The 21,766-nt window shown below is 42.9% G+C and overlaps 3 protein-coding genes across 5 annotated transcripts in view; 2 read left to right on the top strand and 1 right to left on the bottom strand.

Annotated features, from left to right (window-relative positions):
* Positions 1–5,133: 5,133 nt before the first annotated feature.
* Positions 5,134–7,039, top strand: C1GALT1C1 (C1GALT1 specific chaperone 1). 3 transcript variants are annotated; one of them, XM_071442400.1, is made up of 2 exons: positions 5,134–5,197; positions 5,652–7,039. In XM_071442400.1, the coding sequence occupies exon 2, from the start codon at positions 5,657–5,659 to the stop codon at positions 6,611–6,613; it is 957 nt and encodes a 318-aa protein (XP_071298501.1). In that variant the 5' UTR covers positions 5,134–5,197; positions 5,652–5,656; the 3' UTR covers positions 6,614–7,039. The 3 variants fall into 3 exon arrangements, with proteins under 3 accessions (XP_071298501.1, XP_071298503.1, XP_071298502.1); XM_071442402.1 differs by having other exon boundaries at positions 5,188–5,250; XM_071442401.1 differs by lacking the exon at positions 5,134–5,197 and adding an exon at positions 5,259–5,533.
* A 2,288-nt stretch (positions 7,040–9,327) lies between these two features.
* Positions 9,328–15,656, bottom strand: MCTS1 (MCTS1 re-initiation and release factor). The gene is made up of 6 exons (XM_071442403.1): positions 15,497–15,656; positions 14,735–14,887; positions 13,928–14,025; positions 12,727–12,860; positions 11,633–11,700; positions 9,328–9,781 (listed from the first exon to the last, which is right to left on the bottom strand). The coding sequence occupies exons 1-6, from the start codon at positions 15,505–15,507 to the stop codon at positions 9,700–9,702; spliced, it is 546 nt and encodes a 181-aa protein (XP_071298504.1). The 5' UTR covers positions 15,508–15,656; the 3' UTR covers positions 9,328–9,699.
* Positions 15,657–18,600: 2,944 nt separating this feature from the next.
* The window catches only part of CUL4B (cullin 4B), a 25,309-nt gene continuing 22,143 nt past the window's right edge, over positions 18,601–21,766 (top strand). The window contains exon 1 of the mRNA XM_071442397.1: positions 18,601–19,790. Within this exon, the coding sequence (XP_071298498.1) occupies positions 19,259–19,790 (532 nt within the window). The 5' untranslated portion in view covers positions 18,601–19,258. The remainder of the gene's footprint in view (positions 19,791–21,766) is intronic.

Below are 21,766 nucleotides of genomic sequence, written 5' to 3'. Positions count from 1 at the left end.
TGTGTGTACTCTCCAAATTATGAGTATGTTAGATATTGCACATATTAAAAACAAAAGTCCCATATAAAGAGTATAAAGTATATGGAAGCTCTAGAGAAATTAGGGGAGAAGAGAGAAGACTATGCAGCACATAGCATCCCATAATTTTCTGCAGAGGGCCTTTTTCAAATAATCCCAGACTGACAACACTAAGCTCCTTAAAGATGCCACAAAATCACTGCATCACTGTTTCATGCATTTTATTTTAAAGGCCTATTAAGAACCCATTCCTTCTAGTAGAATGGTATTTTCATCTTAACTTTTTTTTTTCCTTTGGGATTGTGAAAATAAGATTTCCCTATCATTGCCTCTTTTTTTTTTTTCTCTTTCTATTTGATCAATGATGATTCTTTTTTTCCTGTGCTTCTAAGAGAGTTGACATTAAAATGCCTAGTTTATATTCTCTTTCTGTTGTACTTTTGCATTGGAGCCACTCACAATGATGTCAGCTCAGCTCCAGGCATTGTCTCTGATAGTTCAATTCCAGCTGAATTGCTGGAGCCAGCAGGACATTAGCATTCACTTGATTGATTTAGCATACTCAGAGAATCAGATGGGCTTTGTATTCAGGGACACACATGAAAAACTGAAGAAATTATAAAGCAGTCCCAAGTTCTTTTGGAGTCACATATCTTTTCCCTCTCACATACCTTCCTGTGCTTGAGGGCACCATCTAAATAACAGCCATTTCAATGCCAAACCCTTCCTTGACAGTGCTCATGGAAGAAAGAGGAGAGAAAAGCAATTTAAAACTTGTTTAACATAGTTCATCAATTTAACAGATTTCAAGTCTAAAAGATCATATTATGCATTACCTCCTATAAATACAGGAGAATTTCAACTGTAATTTCCACATTTTGTCCAACAATTGGAGAGAACGCTTTTTCACAGGTAGATACTTCAAACTGAGTTCTGAAGTAAGTATTAAAAACATAACATTTGATGGCTTTAAAACTTTCTTCCCTTGTCCAGTGCCTACCCTTATGACAAGGTTTTGGTGTTGTATATGACTCAAGATGCACATGACCTACAAAGAGTTTGTGTCTTTTCAGATTCCAGATTCTTAAATCTGGAAAACTGAAGTGAAAAAGAGAATGCAGGGCAAAATTTTCAGAAGAGGTGGCTAAAGTTTGGCTCAGGAATCTATCTGCCTCAAAAGTAATGCTCAGCTGAGCAGGTGCCTGTGAACTAAATGAAGAAATGTGGCTTTATTTTCCTGCAAACTAGAATCTCCACCTCACTATTTATGACTTCAAAACAGGGATTCCCAAACTTTTCAACAATAGGACTGAAGACCTCAGCAGATATGTTTGTTCAATTACACACTTTATGGGCTTCATGAAACAATTGGAAGGACTATATTGTAATAGAACATAGCTGACCTCTTCTTAAAAGCCCTTTTCTTGCACCATCTCTGTTGGCTCCAATGGGTGTTCAGCTACTCAAGGTGAGTTTGCAGCCTTCAGACCATAACCATACTTGACCCCTGTGACAGGACCTTTCACCTCCTGACACAGCCAAAGCTTATCTCTATTTCCCCCATGGCTAAGCTAGGCCAGAATGGTTTGTCTTGGGATGAATTATCTCAGCTGAAAACACCTTCAGCCAGCAATAAACATCCTTCCTTGAGTGGTGGGAAAGGATAAGCCAGAAATAAGTGACTGACAGACAAGCACTTTTTACAGCTATAAAAGACCACTATGATTTTCATGAAACCAGAAATCTCCTCTACACTCTCTGAGTGTGTAGAGAGTTCTCCTCGATGTGGTGGCATTCACATTGAGATACTTGCCTGGGACTCAGAGAAATTAGGAGACTCTTTGCACACCACCATCATTTGTTGGTAAGTGGCTCCAATCTATACTATTTCTTTGCTAGCTGTAACATAGGTACCTTTATTACTGTGCACTGTATTTTTATCTAGTAGTAGTTCTTTTGTTTATCCCGTGTTGTAAGTAAACCTGTTAAAGCCTTGAGTCTGTTTTCCTTATGTCTATTCAATGAATAATTCATGTTGTAATAGACCTGATTGGTCATTATTAAGGACTTGAGAGAGACAGTGGGTTATGGGGTGCTGGTTGCCTCAATAAAGCTACTGTCCAGTGCCAGAGAGCTGAGCAAAGGCAGGAACTTGTCTAAGCTCTCCCCTTTCATTCATTACAACCTCCCTCTTCTGATGCAGTCAAATGGACAGGTAGAATTTGTGCATTTTCCAGTAGATTCATCATTATAAATATATGGATGATGTGACAACAACATCAGCTGTCCCACTTCAACCTCGCCTTTGCATTTCTCTTAATTCCAACAGTATCTCCTAATTAGGGGTTCTTTCTCTATGACATGTAGCTCAACTGGTGTTTTAACTGCTCAGAAACACCTGCAATAGCTCTCCCTGGCTTCAGTTACCTGTTCTGAGTGCAAGTGCAGGCTCCAGCCCAGCCTCCCTGCTGCACACACACATAACAGGAAGACAGATGGGTCTGGACACTCATTTGTGATCATTAACAAGCAGTGCCTGTAAAAGATGACAAGTCATGTCAGCTGAAACATTTCACATTAATTGGAACAAAGTTCCTATCAAATATATTTTGATAATAGCCAATCTCTCAAGGATATTTTGCACCACACAGCGAGAACCTGCTCGATGTCTTTCCTTGGAGGCAAGAAGGAGAACCAGAAGGCAAATGCAGCTACAGCCAGTGAAGAAAGACAAACAGAAAATAACAAAGAAACAGTTCTGTCTGTGGAGATAAGCAATGAACCATGGACCCTACCAGCTCTGTCAGCAGTGTAGATCCTGACACAGATCTGTAGGTTCCAAAGGCTGCTATTGTTCCAGAGGGTGGTACAGACACTATGAAGGAACAGTAGGAAGTAGGAGATGAAATTGCAGCCAACGAACATCTCCAGCGAGTCAGTACCCAGAGCTGAAATCTGGCAATACTCTCTTTGAATACAGGAGTGCATGTTTTAATACAAAACTAACACAGTGATCTTAGAGGAGTCAGTTCTCCTGGTTCATTCCTACAATGTGACTGAACATTTCCCTTGACTTTCCTCACTTAACTTTCATGTTAGGCCTGGCCCTTTCTCGGTTACAAGATTTGGTTGGTTCCCAGCCAATGGCAGAGTCACTTCAAATATGTGAATAGTTCAAATCCCCTGAAGTTCTTAAGAATAATTTCATGTAGTAATTTGAGATGGATAGTTACAGGACTACATGTGTGTCTAAATGAGCTCCAAAATACTTCACAATTGTTGTTGGGAGTCTTTATGCATTACTATGGCATTTTAGTCTTTTTAACACCAACCAACAACTTCAGAAGCCAGAGAGTCTCTCTGGGTTCATAGCATGCTTTCCATACTGCTTAGACTTTCTCTTCACTGATCTACTGCTGGATAAAAGCAATGTTGAAAAGACATTAAAGCAACAGTCAAGATCTGTAGCTACATTAGTCATTCTGTCAGAGACCTGGAAAGAACCTCACTGAAGTTAGGCAGGAAAACAATTTGCTGAAGCATCTGCTGAAGCAGTGAGTCGCAACTCATTCAAATCTCTCTAAAGTACCTGATCAAGCAGCTGCTGAAGCCCTGAAAGCAACAATTAATTCTGCAAAGAGGAGATACTAAAAAAAGCTTTGAACTCATCTCTAGTCTCTAGTATATGATAAAAACCTGACTGTCCACATATTTATTCCTTTAAAGCAGTCAGGTGGGGAAATACAGGATGAGTGGCGTTCCCCTAGCACAGCAACAGAGCAACCTGTACAAGCTGACAGTGCTCTCCTATCACTATGTGTAACTGGCATTAGTTCCACTGAGCTGAGCCATTTTGGACATGCACTGACCCAACCAAAGGAATTATTTTGTAACAATTTTACCTGAACCTCAACCAATTGTTCCCCAGGCCCAGAAGAGCTAAGCAATCAATCATCTCACAGGTCTTTTTGCCAAATATAACATTGTTAAGCATTGAATTCTACAGTAGAGCCTAAAAAAAAACCTTACCAAATAACTGAGGCATCTGAGGGACCCAGACAGGTGCCATAAAATCCCAAGCACCTCAGTTGTAAATTGACTAATATAAAATCTGCTGAATTCATCCAATCAGGATATATACAAGATAGGGAAAAACTGTATAGGGCTTTATCCGAATCAATGTCTTGGCTTAAGGGTACAGTTTATCAGCTAACAAAGAGATAAATTTTGTAAAACCTCTTTCTTTTTTTTTTTCCCAAGAGGCAGGTGGAAAAAGGGAGCAAACTGTTGTTCTGTGATGCTTGTTCAAATCAGGTGTCAACTCCAATGTTCTTGACAGTTGATGAAAGAGATTCTGACAATCTGGAGATCAGAACAATTATCACAGAATGAAATAAAAGGTTATATCAGTTGTAAATAAGGTTTTTGGTTTATTCTAAATATTAACTAACTTTGTGTGTGTTGTGCTGTCTGCCAGAGAGGCAGAGGAACAAGTGAAATGTACCATGTTTTAAGCACAGTTTATTGTATCGGTTAGGAAATTTATGGCAGAATCTCCAGGATTTGACCCTGGATATACCTGAAATACAGATACACTTGATATATATTTGACCCTACATATACTTAGATATATTTGATTTGATCCTGGATACAGTTTAAGGCCAGTTCTGCCTTTCCAGGTGCTTGTGAGGTGGATGGACAGAGAGACTGGGGCAGGGGCAGGGGACTGAGGAGGGAGAGTGACACTTTTGGGAGGGGGCACTGTGACGGGATGAAAGCCCAGGGATTGCTTAACTGGGATTCTCCTCGGAGGCACCAGCTCGAGATGTGTAGGTGCTGCTGTGCCGGGAACAATGAGTGCAGTGTGTGGGGAGCCAAGTGGGGCACCCGTGATGTCCCTGGGGCCGCCATGAAGAGGCAGGCTTCTGTCCCAGCAGCGACTGTTCCTGGCGCTGGGAGCGTGACTGCCAAGGGTCAGAGCGGTCCGTGTGGGAAGGTTCTCGAACACCTGCGCTGGCACAGCAGGGCCCGCGGCTGCTCCCTTCCCTGAGGGGAGCTGAGGGAGGCAGGGCCGCGCGCGCACCGCCAGGCGGCGCCCCCGCCCCGCCGAGCGCGCGGAGCCCGGGGCGGCCGCGCGGCGCTTCCGGCGGCGCAGGAAGGGGCGGCGCGCGCGGCTCCGGTGAGCGGCGGGAGCGGCGGGGCCGCGGTCGGGGAGCTGCGGCGGGAGCGGCGGTACCGCGGGTCGGGGAGTCTGGGGAGCTGCGGCGGCTCCGGCACCGAGCGCCGTGGAGCGGGGAAGGCGGGGACCGGGCTCCGGGAGGGCTCCCCGCCGGCCGCGTCAGCGCCCGAGCCCGTCCCGCCGCCTCTCGGTGCTGCGGGCGAGGATACGGCGGGGCCGGGGCCGTGCGGTCACGGCAGCGGAGAGGGGCCGGGGCACAGGGTTCGTTTCGTATCGTTACCGAGAGCTCCGACCGGGAATCTGGATGTCGCCACCGCTTACACCAGCCTTGTCCCGGTGCGGGAGATAAGGGAACTGCAGCTGGGTTTAGAGATTGAGGACTGCATTAGAACCGTATGGAACCTGCACTAGTGCGCTTATTCCTGTGAGTTCTTACAGTGCGTCTCTTTTCTAGGAAAAATGATTTCTGAAAGCAGCTCCTTCATCAAGGGTGTGGTGCTTGGAGGAGTCTTCTGCATGTTGGTTACGCTCCTCGGACACATTAAGGTGGGCCATGGGACCAAAGCACATCACCACGAGCATCATCACATCCAGGCTCCCAGCAAGGAAGATGTCTTAAACCTCTCAGAAGGGGAACGTATGGAGCTTAGTAAAAACATCAATGTTTACTGTATCATCCTTGTCAAACCAAAAGATCTGGGGCACTGGGCTGCAGCAAGGGAGACCTGGAGCAAGCACTGTGACAAGGCAGAATTCTACAGCTCGGAAAAGGTCAAAGTGTTCGATTCTGTGGCCGTCAACACAAACGATATGTGGGCGATGATGCGGAAAGCTTACAAGATCGCGTACGAACGCTATAAGGATCAATTCAGCTGGTTTTTCCTTGCATATCCAACAACATTTGCTATAATTGAAAATCTCAAGTATTTCTTACTGCAAAAAGACCCCTTTCAGCCTTTTTACATAGGCCACACTGTGAAATCTGGTGACCTTGAGTATGTAGATGGCGAGGGAGGGATCGTCTTAAGCATTGAGTCGCTAAGACGACTCTCCCGTGTTCTTGAAGACCCTGACAAGTGCCCAGAGCAGGGAGGTATGATCTGGAAACTGGCAGAGGACAAACAGCTGGCAATCTGCCTGAAGTACGGCGGAGTGTTTGCCGAAAACGCTGAAGATTCCGAAGGGAAAGACGTCTTCAACACTAAATCCGTGGGGGCCCTCATCAAGGAGGCCATGTCCACGCACCCGCAGCAGGTGGCGGACGGCTGCTGCTCCGACATGGCCATCACCTTCAGCGGGCTGGCCCCCAACCACATGCACGTGATGATGTACGGCGTGTACCGGCTCCGGCCCTACGGCCACTCCTACAGCGACGCCCTGGTCTTCCTGCCCCCTCCAGGCTCGGACAATGACTGATGGGGCCTCAGGGAAGGCCTGGAACCATGGGGTTGGCTCTTCTCACAACACACAGTTGTACTGACACACTCTGGTACTGGTGTACAGGTTCTTTTGCACACTGAGGGTTGGTAAAGCTCTTCATTTTAAAAGTGGAAGGAGAATTTTTTTCTAAATCTTTTATAGAGAAATGCTTCTGGCTTTTGACAGTGCTGGAATGAAAATGATAAAAAGATGTTAATGTTTATTATAAAAGGAAATTAAGTTTATAGGGGGGGGTTTGTACATGTAAATATTTATTAATGAAAACTGAAATGAACTTTAGTCTACTCTTAAAAATATATTTTTGCAAGACTTTGATTATTTCAGTTCTTCCAGGCATTTCTAGAATGTCTTTATATCTTTCTAAGTTGTACCAATAAAACTGACTACAGATTCAGTCTCAAAGACTGTAACTTTATGCTGTTTCTTTTACAGTCAATACACACTCAATATCTTGAGCTTATATAGCACCTTCCACCTCATGTACAGCCTTCTAACAGCAGGAAGCAAGGCGACAAGAAATCTTGCAGCAGAGTAATATCAAGTGCCCTTTGGACTACTGTTTCTAAGCAGACAAAAGAAAAAGATAAACTGTATTTGAATAGGTATTAACATGGTCAGAGAGTCTGTTAGCACAAGATTAACTACTCATTTAAAATTTCACTCCATCTATAAGCATGTTAGAATAAAGGGTCAGTATTATTTTTACTCCTGTTAGTGGATGCTAATAGTGTTCACAAGGAAGAAGTTGATAAATTGTCAGTACAATTTGGTGTTTGGTTTGGGGTTTTTTCATGCTCTTTTTTTTTTTTTTTTTTAACAATAGAGGGCACTCAGTTTTACACAAGTTCCTGGGTCACACTCCTACCCACCCACAGCCTGTGCAAACAGCACTTCAGTACTTACTCCATTTAGAATTCAGTGACCTGACATGGGTGTTTCAAGACTCGAGGAAGGTATTACATCCATCTGTTACATCTGTCACTGTCACAGGCTTTGTTGGTATTACAATATTCATAAAACACAGGAGCAGACTGTTCTCTCAGCTTTAACCAACCAGTTGTAACACCCTACCCTGAGCTGCAAGTGGGCAGGTGGGGAAGTGAAACAGCTGCTTCAGAGCTGATGAGAAAATCCATCTTGGGTTTTTTGTTTTAAGCATCAGATTTTTCACAAGGTAAGACTACTGCTCAGACTCCCATAGCTCAGTTGCTGTTTGAAAGGTGAGACAAGAAGCACCTTCTCATCCCCCCATCAGTCAGAGCTCAGCTGACAGCAACGCAATTGCTGCCAAATCCTAGGTAAAACTGATGTTTTGCTAATCCAGTATATAAATTAAGCCTGATTTGACTTGTATCTCCTTACAGAATAATACAGCTGCAAAAACTTAGACAAAACCAGATAAAGCAAGCAAAACTTTCAGTGTTTCTGATAATTAAAAACAGTTCTGACCCCCCTGCAGCAACAGCAGTCATAGGAGAATGAGAGTGAACAATTCCAACAAGAAAAAAATCTCATTTGTCACAGATTTGGGTGCTGTAGGACAACAGGAAGAGATAAGATGGAAGCAAACCACAAAAGGCAAGACTAGCTCATTTTACATGAAAAAAAAAAACACCAGCACTGAAGCATTAACCGATTTCCCATAGTACCAGAAATCAATACATTTACAATGAAATCTTTAAGATGCACAGAAATGTTCACCAGCATTCTCAAGTTCTGAGGTATGATCAAAACTCTTTCTGCAACACTGCTTAAATTTTGTCTTCCTACATTGATAAATAGTTTCAGATTTACTCTGTCATTTTCAGAAGTACAGTCTTGTTAATAATTTTACAGAATTTTAAAAGCAGCATTCCTTCTGCCATGTCTTAACTTGGCTTTATAATCAGATGGAGAACACCTTGGCTACTATCATCTGTAAAGGTCCAGGGTGGGCAAACCAAGCCTGCAGAACAGCACCACAAGGCACTGGCACACAAAGTTACATTCTGCTGCTGTAAAATGCATGTGTTAGAATAAAACCTTGAAATATTAATAAATGCTTCCAGAGACAGTTATGAGTGGTAGACCTTAAGTTTCCTTAATTTATTACAGTATTCCATTTTTCCATAGGCATAGCTTTGGGTATGCTGAACAAAGGACTGGGTTATCCGGACAGACACACAGTGCTCCTGAACCCATTCTGTAGCTGTAGAGACATGTGGCAGTGTGCACAAGATGAGAGCTCTTCAAGTTCCACCTGAAAAAGTTGCTCCTGGCTACACTGAAAAACATGTTTTGCTGTCATGCCTTTATTTAACAGTGATTTTGTTTCTGCTCCTAAAATAAGGCGGCACACAGGGAGTAGAGAGCATCAGGCACCAGGGTGGCACACTCTTCACTGGCAGTGTGCCCACCAGTACTACAGACTCCTCTAGAAGGAGAGCAGTATCAAAGTGTTGGCAGGTAGAAATCTGAATGTACATACAGTCTTCAGATATGAGCCACCATAAAAGAATTTCTAATCCACATATCAGTCTGAGTTCATAAATCCTATACAGATAAATGCATATTAAAAAGAGAAAATCCTTAAGTAAAATGAAGTTAATGCTCTTAATAAGTTAAAAAATAGTGTCAAAAAACCTGATTTCTCCACATTCAAGAAACTAGGTAGACTAACAAGATGTCAAGAAAAAATCTGAAATGCTTCAGAGGTTTTGTAAACCATATTTATATTTAACACACACTTTATATTATGCTTTTAGAAGAGCACAAAAATGTAAACATTTCTTGGCTTTTTACTCCTTTCCACTTGAAATAGTCTACTCACAGTCCATGCAGAATCTTTCATCAAATATCTTCAGTCACTGAAGACTCAGGTTTGAGACAAAACAAAATAACTGTAATAAAAAGAAATCTAGAAAACTATTGTAGCCTAACAGTACTTTTGCATTCAACTGATTTATTTAGCATAGCCACAGAACAAAATAATTTGTACATTCAGTCACATTAAAAACAAGGAATTACAAAGCAGTCCACATTTAATCTAAGTGCATTCCTTTGGAGTAACAGTTCCTGTTGTTTCACTTGTATGTCTTCATATGCCAAAGGCCATCATTTAAATAGTGGATATTCTCAATACCAATCCCTTTGTTGACCTTCTCACTGTAGGAGCAAAAACATACAGAAGTATTAGCTAGGTTAAATATGAGAGCACTACAAAATACATTATTTCAAGTAGAAACTGCAACATTTGTCAACTGGAAGGGGAAAGCTACCAATCACAAAGTCATTATCTTCCACAGCAGGTGGACAAGAAACAATATTTGTTATTACATGTGCCCACATTGTTGACTGATAAGAGGACAATATTTGCCTTCCACATTTTTTCAACAGCTTTCCACAGTGCTTTTACTACTTCTTTGTGGGACACAGTTCTTCAGACAACACTTCTGCTACTTTTCTCCATTTTTACCATTTCTCCATCAAAGTAGCACAGCAATTGTGCACCTCCAATCCAACAAGATGACTGGAATGTGGAATCTAACAAGTTCTGGTTCCAAGTGTGCCAATGGCACAATCAAATGCAGGTGAGCTGCCTCACTTCTAGTTGCAGGTCATCTACCCACTTAATAAGGAATTAAAAATGCTAAATTTATGTGCCAAGGACTTTCAGCTTGTTAGAGACATGCTATCCTCCATAGTATTGACTATCTTTTGAGTTATGTCATCTTTTAAAAATTACTGGTTTATGTCTGTGTTTATTTTTTCAGTTTAAAAAAACCCACGAATGAACTAGTTTTGCCACAATAAACAAGACAAATCTCTTTCTGAGAGTGAGTACAAGTTTCATTCCCCTGGAGAATATAATTTACTCTATTTACACCAAGTGTTCCATTACTTACATAATCTATCCAAAAGTAATCAGGGAGGGAAATGCTACAAAGACAGTATTAACAAATTATATGTAGTAATTACACAAAGAGATTGAAATCCCACTGCCTAAACCAGAAAATTGTGGGAAAATGTCACACAAAAAAAAGCAGCTAACAGGCTGAAGAGAGGAGTATCATTTCATTTTCCTCTCCAGTTCACGTTGCTTCTCACAGGAACAGGATATTCAGCTGCAAGGCTGGTGGATTTGAAATTAGGTATACAAAGGACCTTGGTTTGCAATGATCAGTGTGACACTGCTCTCTTAGGACTGGGACACAGGTAGCTTGTCTTTCCACTTACTCTTGGAGTCTTTTGAAGCACCACAAAGAATCCTGAAGAACAGAATTCCTCAACAGCTACAGCAGGTCCAAATCCAGGTTTCTGCAGTCCCACTCTATCCCTGTCCTCCAAGACATTCCCCCCTCTCTGCCTCGTGCTACTATTATGACTTAGGACAAGCTTGTTGAGAATTAACCACACAAAGAGTGACTTGTTTTCACCAAAAAAGCTTCCTCACTGCCCCAAGTGACAGGTCTGGAAACCAACACAGCCCAAACCTGCTGGGTGCACCTCACATCCTGCAAGATGTTAATAGAACTTAAAATGACAAAGTGATTTAGCTACTTATAATTTAGCACTATCTGAAAGCCAAGAACAACTAACATCCATTTCCATTTTCTGTATCTCTTTTCCTTCTCAAATAGCTTTCTGTTTATCCCGAGCAGAACTCTAAATTTCACAAGAGGCTCAGCTAAGTTGGTCAGCACATCAAGCAGGAGTGCTGGGCTGCATGTGGGTACACAAAGAAAAAGAGCAGGCCACAGAGAAAAAAGCAAGCCTGGACAGGCAACCAAGATCCAGCAGGACTTGAGTCTCTGCTGTACCTGCAGACAAAAATCTCTTCAATGTTTTCAATCCTCTCAAATCCAAATTTCACCTCTTGCCTAGCCCAGGAGGTACTCGGTACTCAACACGTGCTGCAACAGCAATGCAGTAACCTTGACAGTGGTGCTTATACTCCAAACTAACATAAGAATAATAACATGGGACAGGTTATATTTCAGCTTTTAAAACACTTACATGTCCTCAGCTGACATCTTCATTACTCCCACACATAATGCATGTTGTTTCCCCTCTGCCATAATTGCCTACAAATTACTGCTAAGGAAAAGAGAGTTCCTTTTAAACTATTTCAGAAAAGTCAAAGCAATATGAAGAAATTACTTCCAAAAACACTTTCAAAAGCCAGTGTTGAACTTTTAATCCTTTAGTGATTCTAGAGTCCCAGTTCTTAAAGATAAGCAAAACAATGCACTGAATTTAACAATTGAATCAGTGTGTAGAACAAAGCATGCATTTATGAACTTGGAACAGCAATTACAGAAAAAATCTCCCAGTGCTAAATTTCTTCCTTTGTGTCTAATACAGAGATGACAGTCTCTGCCTTTCTGGAACAAAACAGCACATGTTTGTGGGGCCATTTTAGATTCCAAGGCACAGAAGAATTGAGACACCAATTTAAAAACCACAAGTACTGAAATCACATGCATCCTTTTCAGAGTTTAGCAACACGTGATGTTAACTGCTGATCTTGTCCAATGGCATCCAACTAACAACAAAAGCAGCACAGCTTGGTGTTATAAATGCTGTATTTGTTCAGGGTTCTTTTCTCAGTAATGTAAGGAGTGAATTAGCACACTTTCCTCATTTTACATACACTAACTTCAGACACAGAGAGCAAGTCCTGATTGCAGTAAAGCTGATCCTACTCACCTTTCCTAATTCCCTAAGAACAGGAGAGAATTCTTCTGAAGGGAATACAAGATTGACTAAGGAGGCAGGGCACAAATTGCACTGCACCTCATCTACTTTTACCATTCTGCATAAAATCACTAAGGAGCTCCACTTACCAATGAGATTAATGGAACAGCAGCCCACCCAACAGTACAGCAGGAATAGTTATGTGGTTTGGAACATACAGTAAGTGAAAAAATATGAACAACTTTAACCTTGCCAAGCAATATGTAAACCCCTGCAGCTCCTTTCTGATTACTAGTTATTTCATGAAATCCAATTAAAACACAAAGTAATACAGATAATAACCAACTGAGAACACAAGAACAGAAATGTAACTCATCTCACAGTGAGCAATAATTCATATTTAAGAAGGATACAACAACAGTGTCAACAGCAGCAGGGTAAAGCTTTGCTCCAGGAGATGTCAGGCCAGGGCACATTATATTAGCTCCACTCAGGACGAATTTAATGGCACCTTTATCAACCTGCTGATGCGGGAGAATAAATGGGTCTAGGAGGGGAAAGACACAGCATTGCCATTAATACAGCACCAGGACAACTTGAACAGCTCACTGTAAAGTCAGATTAAACAGGGCAATCAGACATAGAGTGTCCTGCAAGGGTAGGAAGTTTGAGAAACAATTACCAGAGCTCCTGCTGGGTGGTACCATCCCAAAAGGACACAAATACTGACCCAAAAGGACACAGGCACTGTCCTCCCAGACCACATCTTTTATCTAAGAACCAAAGGTAATCCAGCACTTCAGGCTATGGCTCCTGCACACTCTCAGACCCATAGACTGAGCAACAATTTTCCCCTAGGGAAAACAACCACACAAGTTCCCGTCCTAAGAGATCTTAAAACCAAGGGGTCTTAAATGCTGCAAACTCCATGTACTCTTACAAATTACTCCAACATGAAAGAAAAACAGTTTAATGTTAACAGAACAAAAAAGGCAAACACAGACAAAATTCATGAAAGCTGTCAGCTCTCCAAGCCATCCTTCAAGTGCAGGCACACTCTTGAAGCATTTCCAACACCAAGATCTGACTGAGTAACGTTCTTTGGGATTCAAAACAGAGTAACACAATCAAGCAGAACAGCAAGAAAAAAATTGCAAGAGTAAATTGTGAAAAGTAAAAAGCATGCAGCCCAAGTTCCTACAGGAGACAGATACTACCATTAAACTCAGGAATAGTTTTCTAGTAAGAACTTACAAGTATTTGTATAACAACAAGACTTGAAAGAAAAAAGATAGGGACCAACAATAGCAAACTTATATCTCTGTTCTAAGAGAGCCTCTCAAGATTTTTTTACAAAGCTTTACACAATTTAATTCTTACTTATCAAAGTTCAGATTGCTTAGCATATAGCATGGAAGCAATTAACATAGACATGTGAAACAGAAAATAAATTCAAGTTAAGAAAGTATACTGTGTCTTTAACATCTATTCTGGAATATGCATATGCATGGAATACATGGAATAGAAGCTCTTTTTAATTTGTTTCTACAGATGTCCTGTGGAATCACACTGTCACCCTTCTCTTCCCAGCACAGCCACCCTCAGGAAACTTACATTTGTGAAGCAACCTTAGCGTTGGGTAAAAAATCCCTTCTCTTTGCCTGAAGAACAGCAACTCCCCATTCACAGTGAGGATTTCTATATGTTCATGACTGCAAGATTAAAAAAAAAGAACATCCAAGAGCTACTTAACCCTTCTACACTTTAAATACAGTATTTTACTTAATGGAGCCTGGTCTATCTTAGCATCTGAGAATAAAAACAGTCAATTAGGAACAAAATTTAAAATAAAAATATTATCTTTTTGTATGACTTGTTCTTCAGCAGTGGTGTCCTTCTTCCCCCTTTGAGAAAAAACAAACCTACTGACCAAATACACAAACTGCATTTCCTTGGTGTTGCTTTTTAAATGCAATACAAAGAGTAAATAATGAGGATTCAGTAAAAATGTGCTACCCTCTATTTAAAAAAAAAAAAGGGGAAATAATCAAGATAATACATGGAAGCCCAAAAATAGTACAAAATGTTACTGACAGGAATCCAAATAATTTTGAGTTTCCATGTGCATAAAGCTGAATGCTTCCCTTCAACAACAGGCTAATACTTGGAGAGACCCTGAGTACACTGCACATTAGCTACTAGGAAGCATTTTTAAGTTCCTCAAGCATCCTACCAGCATGTGCCTTTAAAGCACAACGAGCACATGCCAGCTTTCTAATCTGGCCATTACAAGGACTACTACCTATTAAGGGATGATGGATGCCTATCAAAAGTGGTAGGTTTATTTACTCTACAAAGGAAACATACAAAGGAGGCAGTCCTAGCACCTTGAAAGCAAAGTTTAACAGAAGAGATACTTACCATCTTACTATTTTGACTGGATCTTTCTTTGGCATGATTTGGTTTAGCCATGGTTCAATAACAGGAAATTGGTCTATCAGTTGATTCTTGATACCTTTAATAACTGAAGTCTTCAGCTGGATACAGTTTGATACATTCTCCTTTTCATCAAATCTGTCAAGTGAAAGTATTTTAGAAATGCACAATTTGCTGCACAAAATATGTATTTTCAGGAGCTGTCTTCAGAAGTGTTTACAAATTCACTACAGAAGTCTAATAGCAGACTGACTGTCCAGCTTTCAAATGCAGGATATTATTAATCTTAAATTTGTCCCCGGGGAACACTTGGGCTGGGGGAAGGCAGGGGGTCCCCCCTTAGTAGCCTGTCTTCATCCCTAAACTTTTTGTACGGCCACAGCCCGTGTTCAGTCTCACAGATAAAGCCCGGACCACGGCGCTATTTTATCCAACTCCAAGAGTACTCTGCAGGCAACACAAACACCCACAGCCCTGCTCCTATGCGAACCCTTCACGTCCACCACAGAAACACGACCGGCGCTCTGTACCACCCGAAGTTGGGATAAGTTAATGACTCAGCTCCATTTACCGAGCGAGTGCCCAGGGCAAAGCCGAGGGCTGCGGGCGGCGCTGCCCGAGGAGGCCGCGGGGCCGCTCCCGCCAGCGCAGCGCCGAGCCCGGGGCTGAGGGGGCGCCGGGCCCCTTCCCCTCCCTTCCCTTCCCTTCCCTTCCCTTCCGCCGCGCCCCCAGCCCGGCCGCACTCACTTCTTGAACATCCTGCGGGCGGGCAGGCCGGGGCCGGCGGCGGGCGGGCGGCCACAGCCTCGGCGCTGCTCACACGCGGCTCCGGCCGGGCCGTGCCTCGCTCCGCGCCCGCCGGAAGCGCCGCTCCATCCCCGCGGAACGGGCGGGGCCTGCCGGCAGCGCCGGGGCGGGGCCTGTGCCGCCCGCCTCGGCATCGCCCCCTGCCCGCCGCTGCCCCTCGCACAACACAGTATCATTGTTATTATTATTATTATTGGGCTTTCACAACCACCGGGTGTCTGGTACGTACAGGCATGGCGCTGTTTTCCCAGGTGATAGATCGATTTTTGGTAAAATGAGAAGAGCAAAGTGCTAATAGCTACTGGCATCATTTAAACACAAAATATGTTTCAAGGGGAAAAAACACAGCCATCTTCGAACTAGCAGAGCAGAAGCTATCCTCTTCAGAGAGGACAGCTTCAGAGAGGAACACAAGATACTGTCAGCAGCATTCTGGGGGGGAAAAATAGAGTTCTTGTCAAACAGCAGATACTGGAGCCAGGCAGGGAATCAGGCCCAGGTGACAGTGCCACATCTCTAGGGTGGGGAGGGAACAGAAGCCTGCTTTGCAGAGAAGATCTTGAGTGCCAGGCAGACAGATGGATTCTGGTGGGGAGAGCCATCCACAGTGTTTATTAGAATCAAATTAGGTTTTGCCATCACGATGCAGCAATTGTGAATAGAAAGCCATAGGCAGACAGAATTTACCACACTGCTTTTTCACTCTTTGAGGAGCAGACCTGTGTTTGTTCTTTAGGCTGGTAACTGCTATACAAACAGACATGCAGGTGATTACCCAGTTTCTTTTTAGAGTCATGGAAATGCCACCACTGGCATAAAGGGGAGGGAGGAGAGGACATAAAACACCAGGTTACCATTGTGCTCACAACCGAGTTCTTTTTTCTATACAAAACAATTTAATCACCTTTGATACTATAACACATAATTAAAACCTAATACTTAAAAGTTACATTAGCCAAACAAAGTAAAATCAAGCTTTATACATGGTATCATTTAAATAGTGCACAACAGCTTTGGGAACAACCACACTAATAACTTTTAAAAAGGATAAGAATTAACTATAGCATTACATAAATAGTCAAGCATTTCATTCATGAATGCCACCTTCATCTACTTTGTATCATCATTAAAAATGCTGAGTGATGATCAAGAATTTAATTTTAACTGAAACACAGTGACACTGCTCATCCCCAGGATTAGAAAATGAGAATGGGAGTTAATCACACTGACAAACTATTCCATATGTTCTGGTGATCCTCAGAAAAATTTTCATCAACTAATACTTTGCTATGCAAACAACAACATTTTTTTTAAATGTAATGAAAAGTTCATCATATTCTATCTCAAATTATAGAAGCAAAAGGTAACCTTCTACCCTTCTTGAGAAAGCACATCTCACTGAAGTCACCTGAGCCACTGTTTTCTCCCCTGCCTAAAACAGCAAGATTAGGCCCAAATTTTCAAAAATTGCCTTTGTCAAGAGGAAGGTCTTACCTCTACACTTCTGCTACCTTAAAGCACTGTTACTGTTCAGCCTCAACACCAAAAGGCTGGAGACATTTGCTCTGGTTGCAGGGTCATTTTAAGTACCACAATTTTAAAAGCATGGTACCTGGACAAGAGTGACAAAGCAAGGGTAACATCCAGCAACCGCTCTGACAGAAACCACCCCTCAGGATCACATGCTAAATAGAAAGGACTTAGAATTTCACCCCCCATAAACTTTGATCAAAAAGGGGGGAAATCTATCACATCTGGCTCCTTCCTGGATCTCCAGAATGTTACCTTGCCTCCACCTGCTCTCTCATATCCAAAAGCTGAATATTCTAACTGATGGGATAAAGTCATTGACTGTCCTGCCCCTGAATGATTGCACAGACAGCAACTTAAGGAAAAGGGACTCTTACTCACGTCTTTTTTATAAATCCAATCCTTTCAATGAACCAAGAACGTGTAGAAATTTGCCATCTCCTACATCTCTAGACCACTTATCCAATTTCGCATAAGTGAACATGACAGTTACTGAGGAGCAGAGGAAAACTTTAGGCATACTCACCTAAGTTTTATTTACTTAGCAAACCTATTTATTTCTGTTACATCTGACTTGGAATGTAATTCAGTAGCCTTGGGAACCATAGGCTGTTCTATGGCCAGTCAAAACCAGACTGAAGCTTTGTTTTGCTGGGTTTTTTTTCAAATGTACTTTTCTACACATCACAAGCATGACCTTCCTGGCCTCAGGAGGTGTCTGACAGGGACTCAGTCATAAAACATACTCCAGAAGAGCCTCAGTAACATTACATTCCTATCTCTACATACCAGTTTCCATCAAGACAAGTTAGCCCCTCTTTCCCTATCCAACATAAAAGTGCCACTAGACTTGCCCTGCTGTCTGCTGTACGAGGTGTATGCTCTTGGCTGAATCTCCTGCAACAAAACCTCATCACTTGGTTTGTTACTTTTTCCACAGCCATTTGTCAACAGTGTTTGAATCCTAACAACGTTCCTGGGGAGTTTACAGTCCCTTTGGTAACAGATCCACCAACATTCAAAAAGTGACTCTAAAGGCCTACGATTTCTGTTCTTGTTTGTAAAAGTTACAAATAAATAAACAAAACAAAAGCAAACCACAGGCTGTAGCCCAGTGCAAGCCTGTATGTATTAAAATCATATCAAAAAGCTGACGCAAAATTACTGTTTATAAATAAGTGTAAGAAAAATCATTTCCAAAGCAAGCTAACAGGCCTCGGCCTAGGCCGCAGGCTCCGGGGGAACGAGCCGTGCGAACGCCGCCGTGCACCGCACGGAGCGCAGCCGGAGCCTGCGGCGAGCCTGAGGCGGGGACGGGCCCGGTGAGACAGGGCGGGACCCCGGTACGGCACTCCCCGGTACGGAACTCCCGCCCCAGGGGGCGGCCGCACGCCGGCGCGGGGGGCACGGAGCCACCATCAGTTCCGGTGAGGCCGAGGGCGCCGGCGGGGCCGGGGGCGGGTCCCGGGGAGGATCCCGGGGAGGATCCCGGGGCGGTCCCAGCGCTTCCCGGCAGCGCTTCCGTGCGCCGCGCCCCGTCATGCACGGCGGGCGGATGCGCCGCCATTTTTGCGCTCCCTCTGCCGTGCAGTGACAATAACAACCCGGCCGGGCCGTCCCCCCTCAGGGAGCGCGGGCACAGGCGGAGAGGGGGGAGCGGGGCCCGAGCGGAGCGGCCGCGGGGCGGAGCGGGAGCCGTGTGGGGCGAGGGGCTGGAGCCGAGGCGAGAGAGAGCCGCGCTCAGCCCTCCCCGCTGCTGCTCGGCGGAGACGAGGCGGCCGGAGCAGGAGGGGAGCGCAAGGAGAAGCCGGGGCAGCGGGCGGCTTTCCGTGGGGAATTCTGCGGCTGGAGAGGAGAATTGAAAGGAACTGGTGGGCGGCGAGAGGCAGGAACGGAAACGCTCCGCTGGGAAAGGAGTAAAAGCAGAAAGGCAACGACAAACTACGAGAAGAACCAAAGTAATAAAGAAAAGGGGAAGAGGAGATAAAGTGATTGCTCCGATAAAGAAGACCGCAAAGGAGAAGGAATACGGAAGGACTCCGCTGATGAGAAGGAGGAGTTGAAAGACCCCCCCGAGAGACAGCAAACAGAGACTGGCTCTAAAACTCTCCCCCTCTCTTTGTCACACCACAAGGATTTGATGCCCCTCAGCCTGTTCACTTCTGTGTGTTCATGTTTCCCACAGGTTTCTCTTCCCCCAACCCCCCAGCTGCAGCCCAGGAGGTCAGACCTGCCACTGATGGTAACACTAGCAGCAGCTCCTCCTGCAAGAAGAGAAAGTTAAATAACAGCAGCAACAGTAATTCCGAAAAAGAAGAATTTGATTCCATTTCCTCCTGCACCTCTTCTCCTTCCAAAAACACCTCCTCATCATCTTCCTCTGTCATCACCACTTCCTCGTGCTCCTCCTCAGGGGTTGCTTCCTCCAACCATCACCTCCAGAAGAAGCTGCGCTTTGAGGACTCCGTGGATTTTATTGGACTCGATGTGAAGATGGCTGAAGAGTCTTCTTCCTCCTCCTCTCCTGCTGCCTCTTCTCAGCAGCAGCACCAGCAACAGCTTAAAAATAAAAGCCTTTTAATTTCGTCAGTGGCTGTGGGGCACCATGCAAATGGCCTGACCAAAGCTGCCTCCTCTACTGTTTCCAGTTTCGCCAACAGTAAACCTGGCTCTGCCAAGAAATTAGTGATCAAGAACTTTAAAGGTAACAGGCCATAATTTGTCACAACCTGTGGGGATCTGACACTCGACTTTGTGTTTTGTTTTCAGCCTGGAAACCGGTTCCTTTCAAATAGCCCCAGGTTTTGTGGGAATTGCTTTTCTGTGGTGAACATTTCTATACTTATGTAAAGGGGAATCATGATTTCTGATGTGTGCTTGTCTGGTCATGTACACATCCTGGGCTACACTTTGCTGCTTGGAATTATTTTTCAGACTCCCTTCACTCTGTCTCTTGAGAAGGTCTTAATTTGCATGTTAGGTGTAAGGTTTTACTGCCTAAGTGTGTAAATCGCCTTTGTTTAAACTTTTAACATTTGATACCTCTTTTCTAGTAATCCCGATTCAGAGCTTAGTGTATATTTTAGTCCAGTTTACGATAAGTGTTTGCATAGAATGTGGATTTTTTTTTTTTTAATTGGCCTTGAATCGGCATGCCTTGTCTCTATCCCTGTTGTCTGTTTATAGGATAATCTGCCTGTGCTTAGTTTTAAATGTTGAAACTAAGGTGATTATCGGGCTATTATGGTGGATTTCCTTTCTGGTTTCCCCACTTGCCTTTAAAGTACGTAGTTCAAATTTTTGCAGAGTTTTTTCCTTGTAATGTCCTCGCTGTAATTTTTAATTGTAGTATCTTTTCTCTGTCTTAGCTTACTCTTACTTTACAAATTTACATTATTTTATAAATTCTCTCCAAACAAGTGTCTGAGATTTTTGAGTAGTGTTACTAGAGACCAAGGTAGAGAAATTAAACTTTTCTGATGTGATGCTTCTTCATTTTCTAGTAAATAAAAATACAAATAGGTAGGCAGAAAGCTTAGCTAAAATGCTGCCATTTTTTTTCTATAACGATGAGGCTGACATGGGCTTTTTTTACTTCCTGCTTGCTGTCTTCCACAGTAGTCCACTACCTTGCTTTCTTGGGTTGCTTCTTTCTCCTCGTGTGTTTTGGTTTGTGGAGGGTAAAAGATATTACCGAAATTAAAATTAATTTTTAAATACACGATTGACAGAAATATTCTGTAGACATATTGCATTAGGTAAGGATTAGGACCCACTGTAATGTTTTGCAGGAATTCATGATCACAGTGTAACTCTTTGCTTTAAGGTTCCAATTCTCAAAAATGTTCTCTGCCCATCAAAGCATCATCATATAATTTGACTGATTATTTTAAAATAGAAACCTATGATGCATTATAGGCTGCTCTTCAGTTGCTTGTGCACTGTTATCTTTGAGGGAAGTTAACTTCTCACCTTTAAAATACCTGTTAAATGTCATGGATTGCATGGTGCTGTGATCATCACTGCTTATGAATTGGTATTTGAACCTTGCTTAAAAGGGATGTCTTGGTATTCTGACAGCCTTGCTTTTTATTTACTCACAGATACTAAACTGAATAATGATCTTAAGATTTTTGTCATTATCTTAGTGTGATAGCAATAATATCCTTTACAAGTTAAACAGCTTCCTAAAATCCATAACCTTGGTGTTGCCTGCTGAGCAGCATAGTCAGGAGCTGCTAGTGAAAATAGGCAAGTCCATGGTCAGATCCAGATCAGGCAGCTAATGTTGGGATATTGCCAAAATTGTAGGGAAATGCTTGGAAGAACAAAATAATTACTTCTCTCTGTTAGTTATTTCTAAGGAAATCATAAAGCTTTAAAATTTGTTTTTTAGGTGTGTAAAAGTCAATTTTAATAGAGTATAAACTCTGGGCCAGTTTCACCTGTTGGTAGCATGAATGTGCATGTGTCATCTTCCTCCTCAGATTTTCTTCTTCTGTCTTCTCCATTTAGGAATGTCCTTATTAGAAGAAAAATGGTCACTTTAGGTAGTTACAAGAACATAACATTTTTGAATAGCTCTTATATTTTGAGGATGTGACTTGGGGGAGTATCTTAGCATGTTGTAAATGCTGTGGTCTTGCTGAAGGTGCTGCAGATCAGGGACATCTCGAGAAA

The sequence above is a fragment of the Agelaius tricolor genome, unplaced genomic scaffold (assembly GCF_023055355.1).
Source record: "Agelaius tricolor isolate 1412-34295 unplaced genomic scaffold, bAgeTri1.0.p SCAF_17, whole genome shotgun sequence".
Taxonomy (NCBI): domain Eukaryota; kingdom Metazoa; phylum Chordata; class Aves; order Passeriformes; family Icteridae; genus Agelaius; species Agelaius tricolor.
Note: the sequence above shows the minus strand (reverse complement) of the source record. Positions and strands in the feature narration are given on the sequence as shown.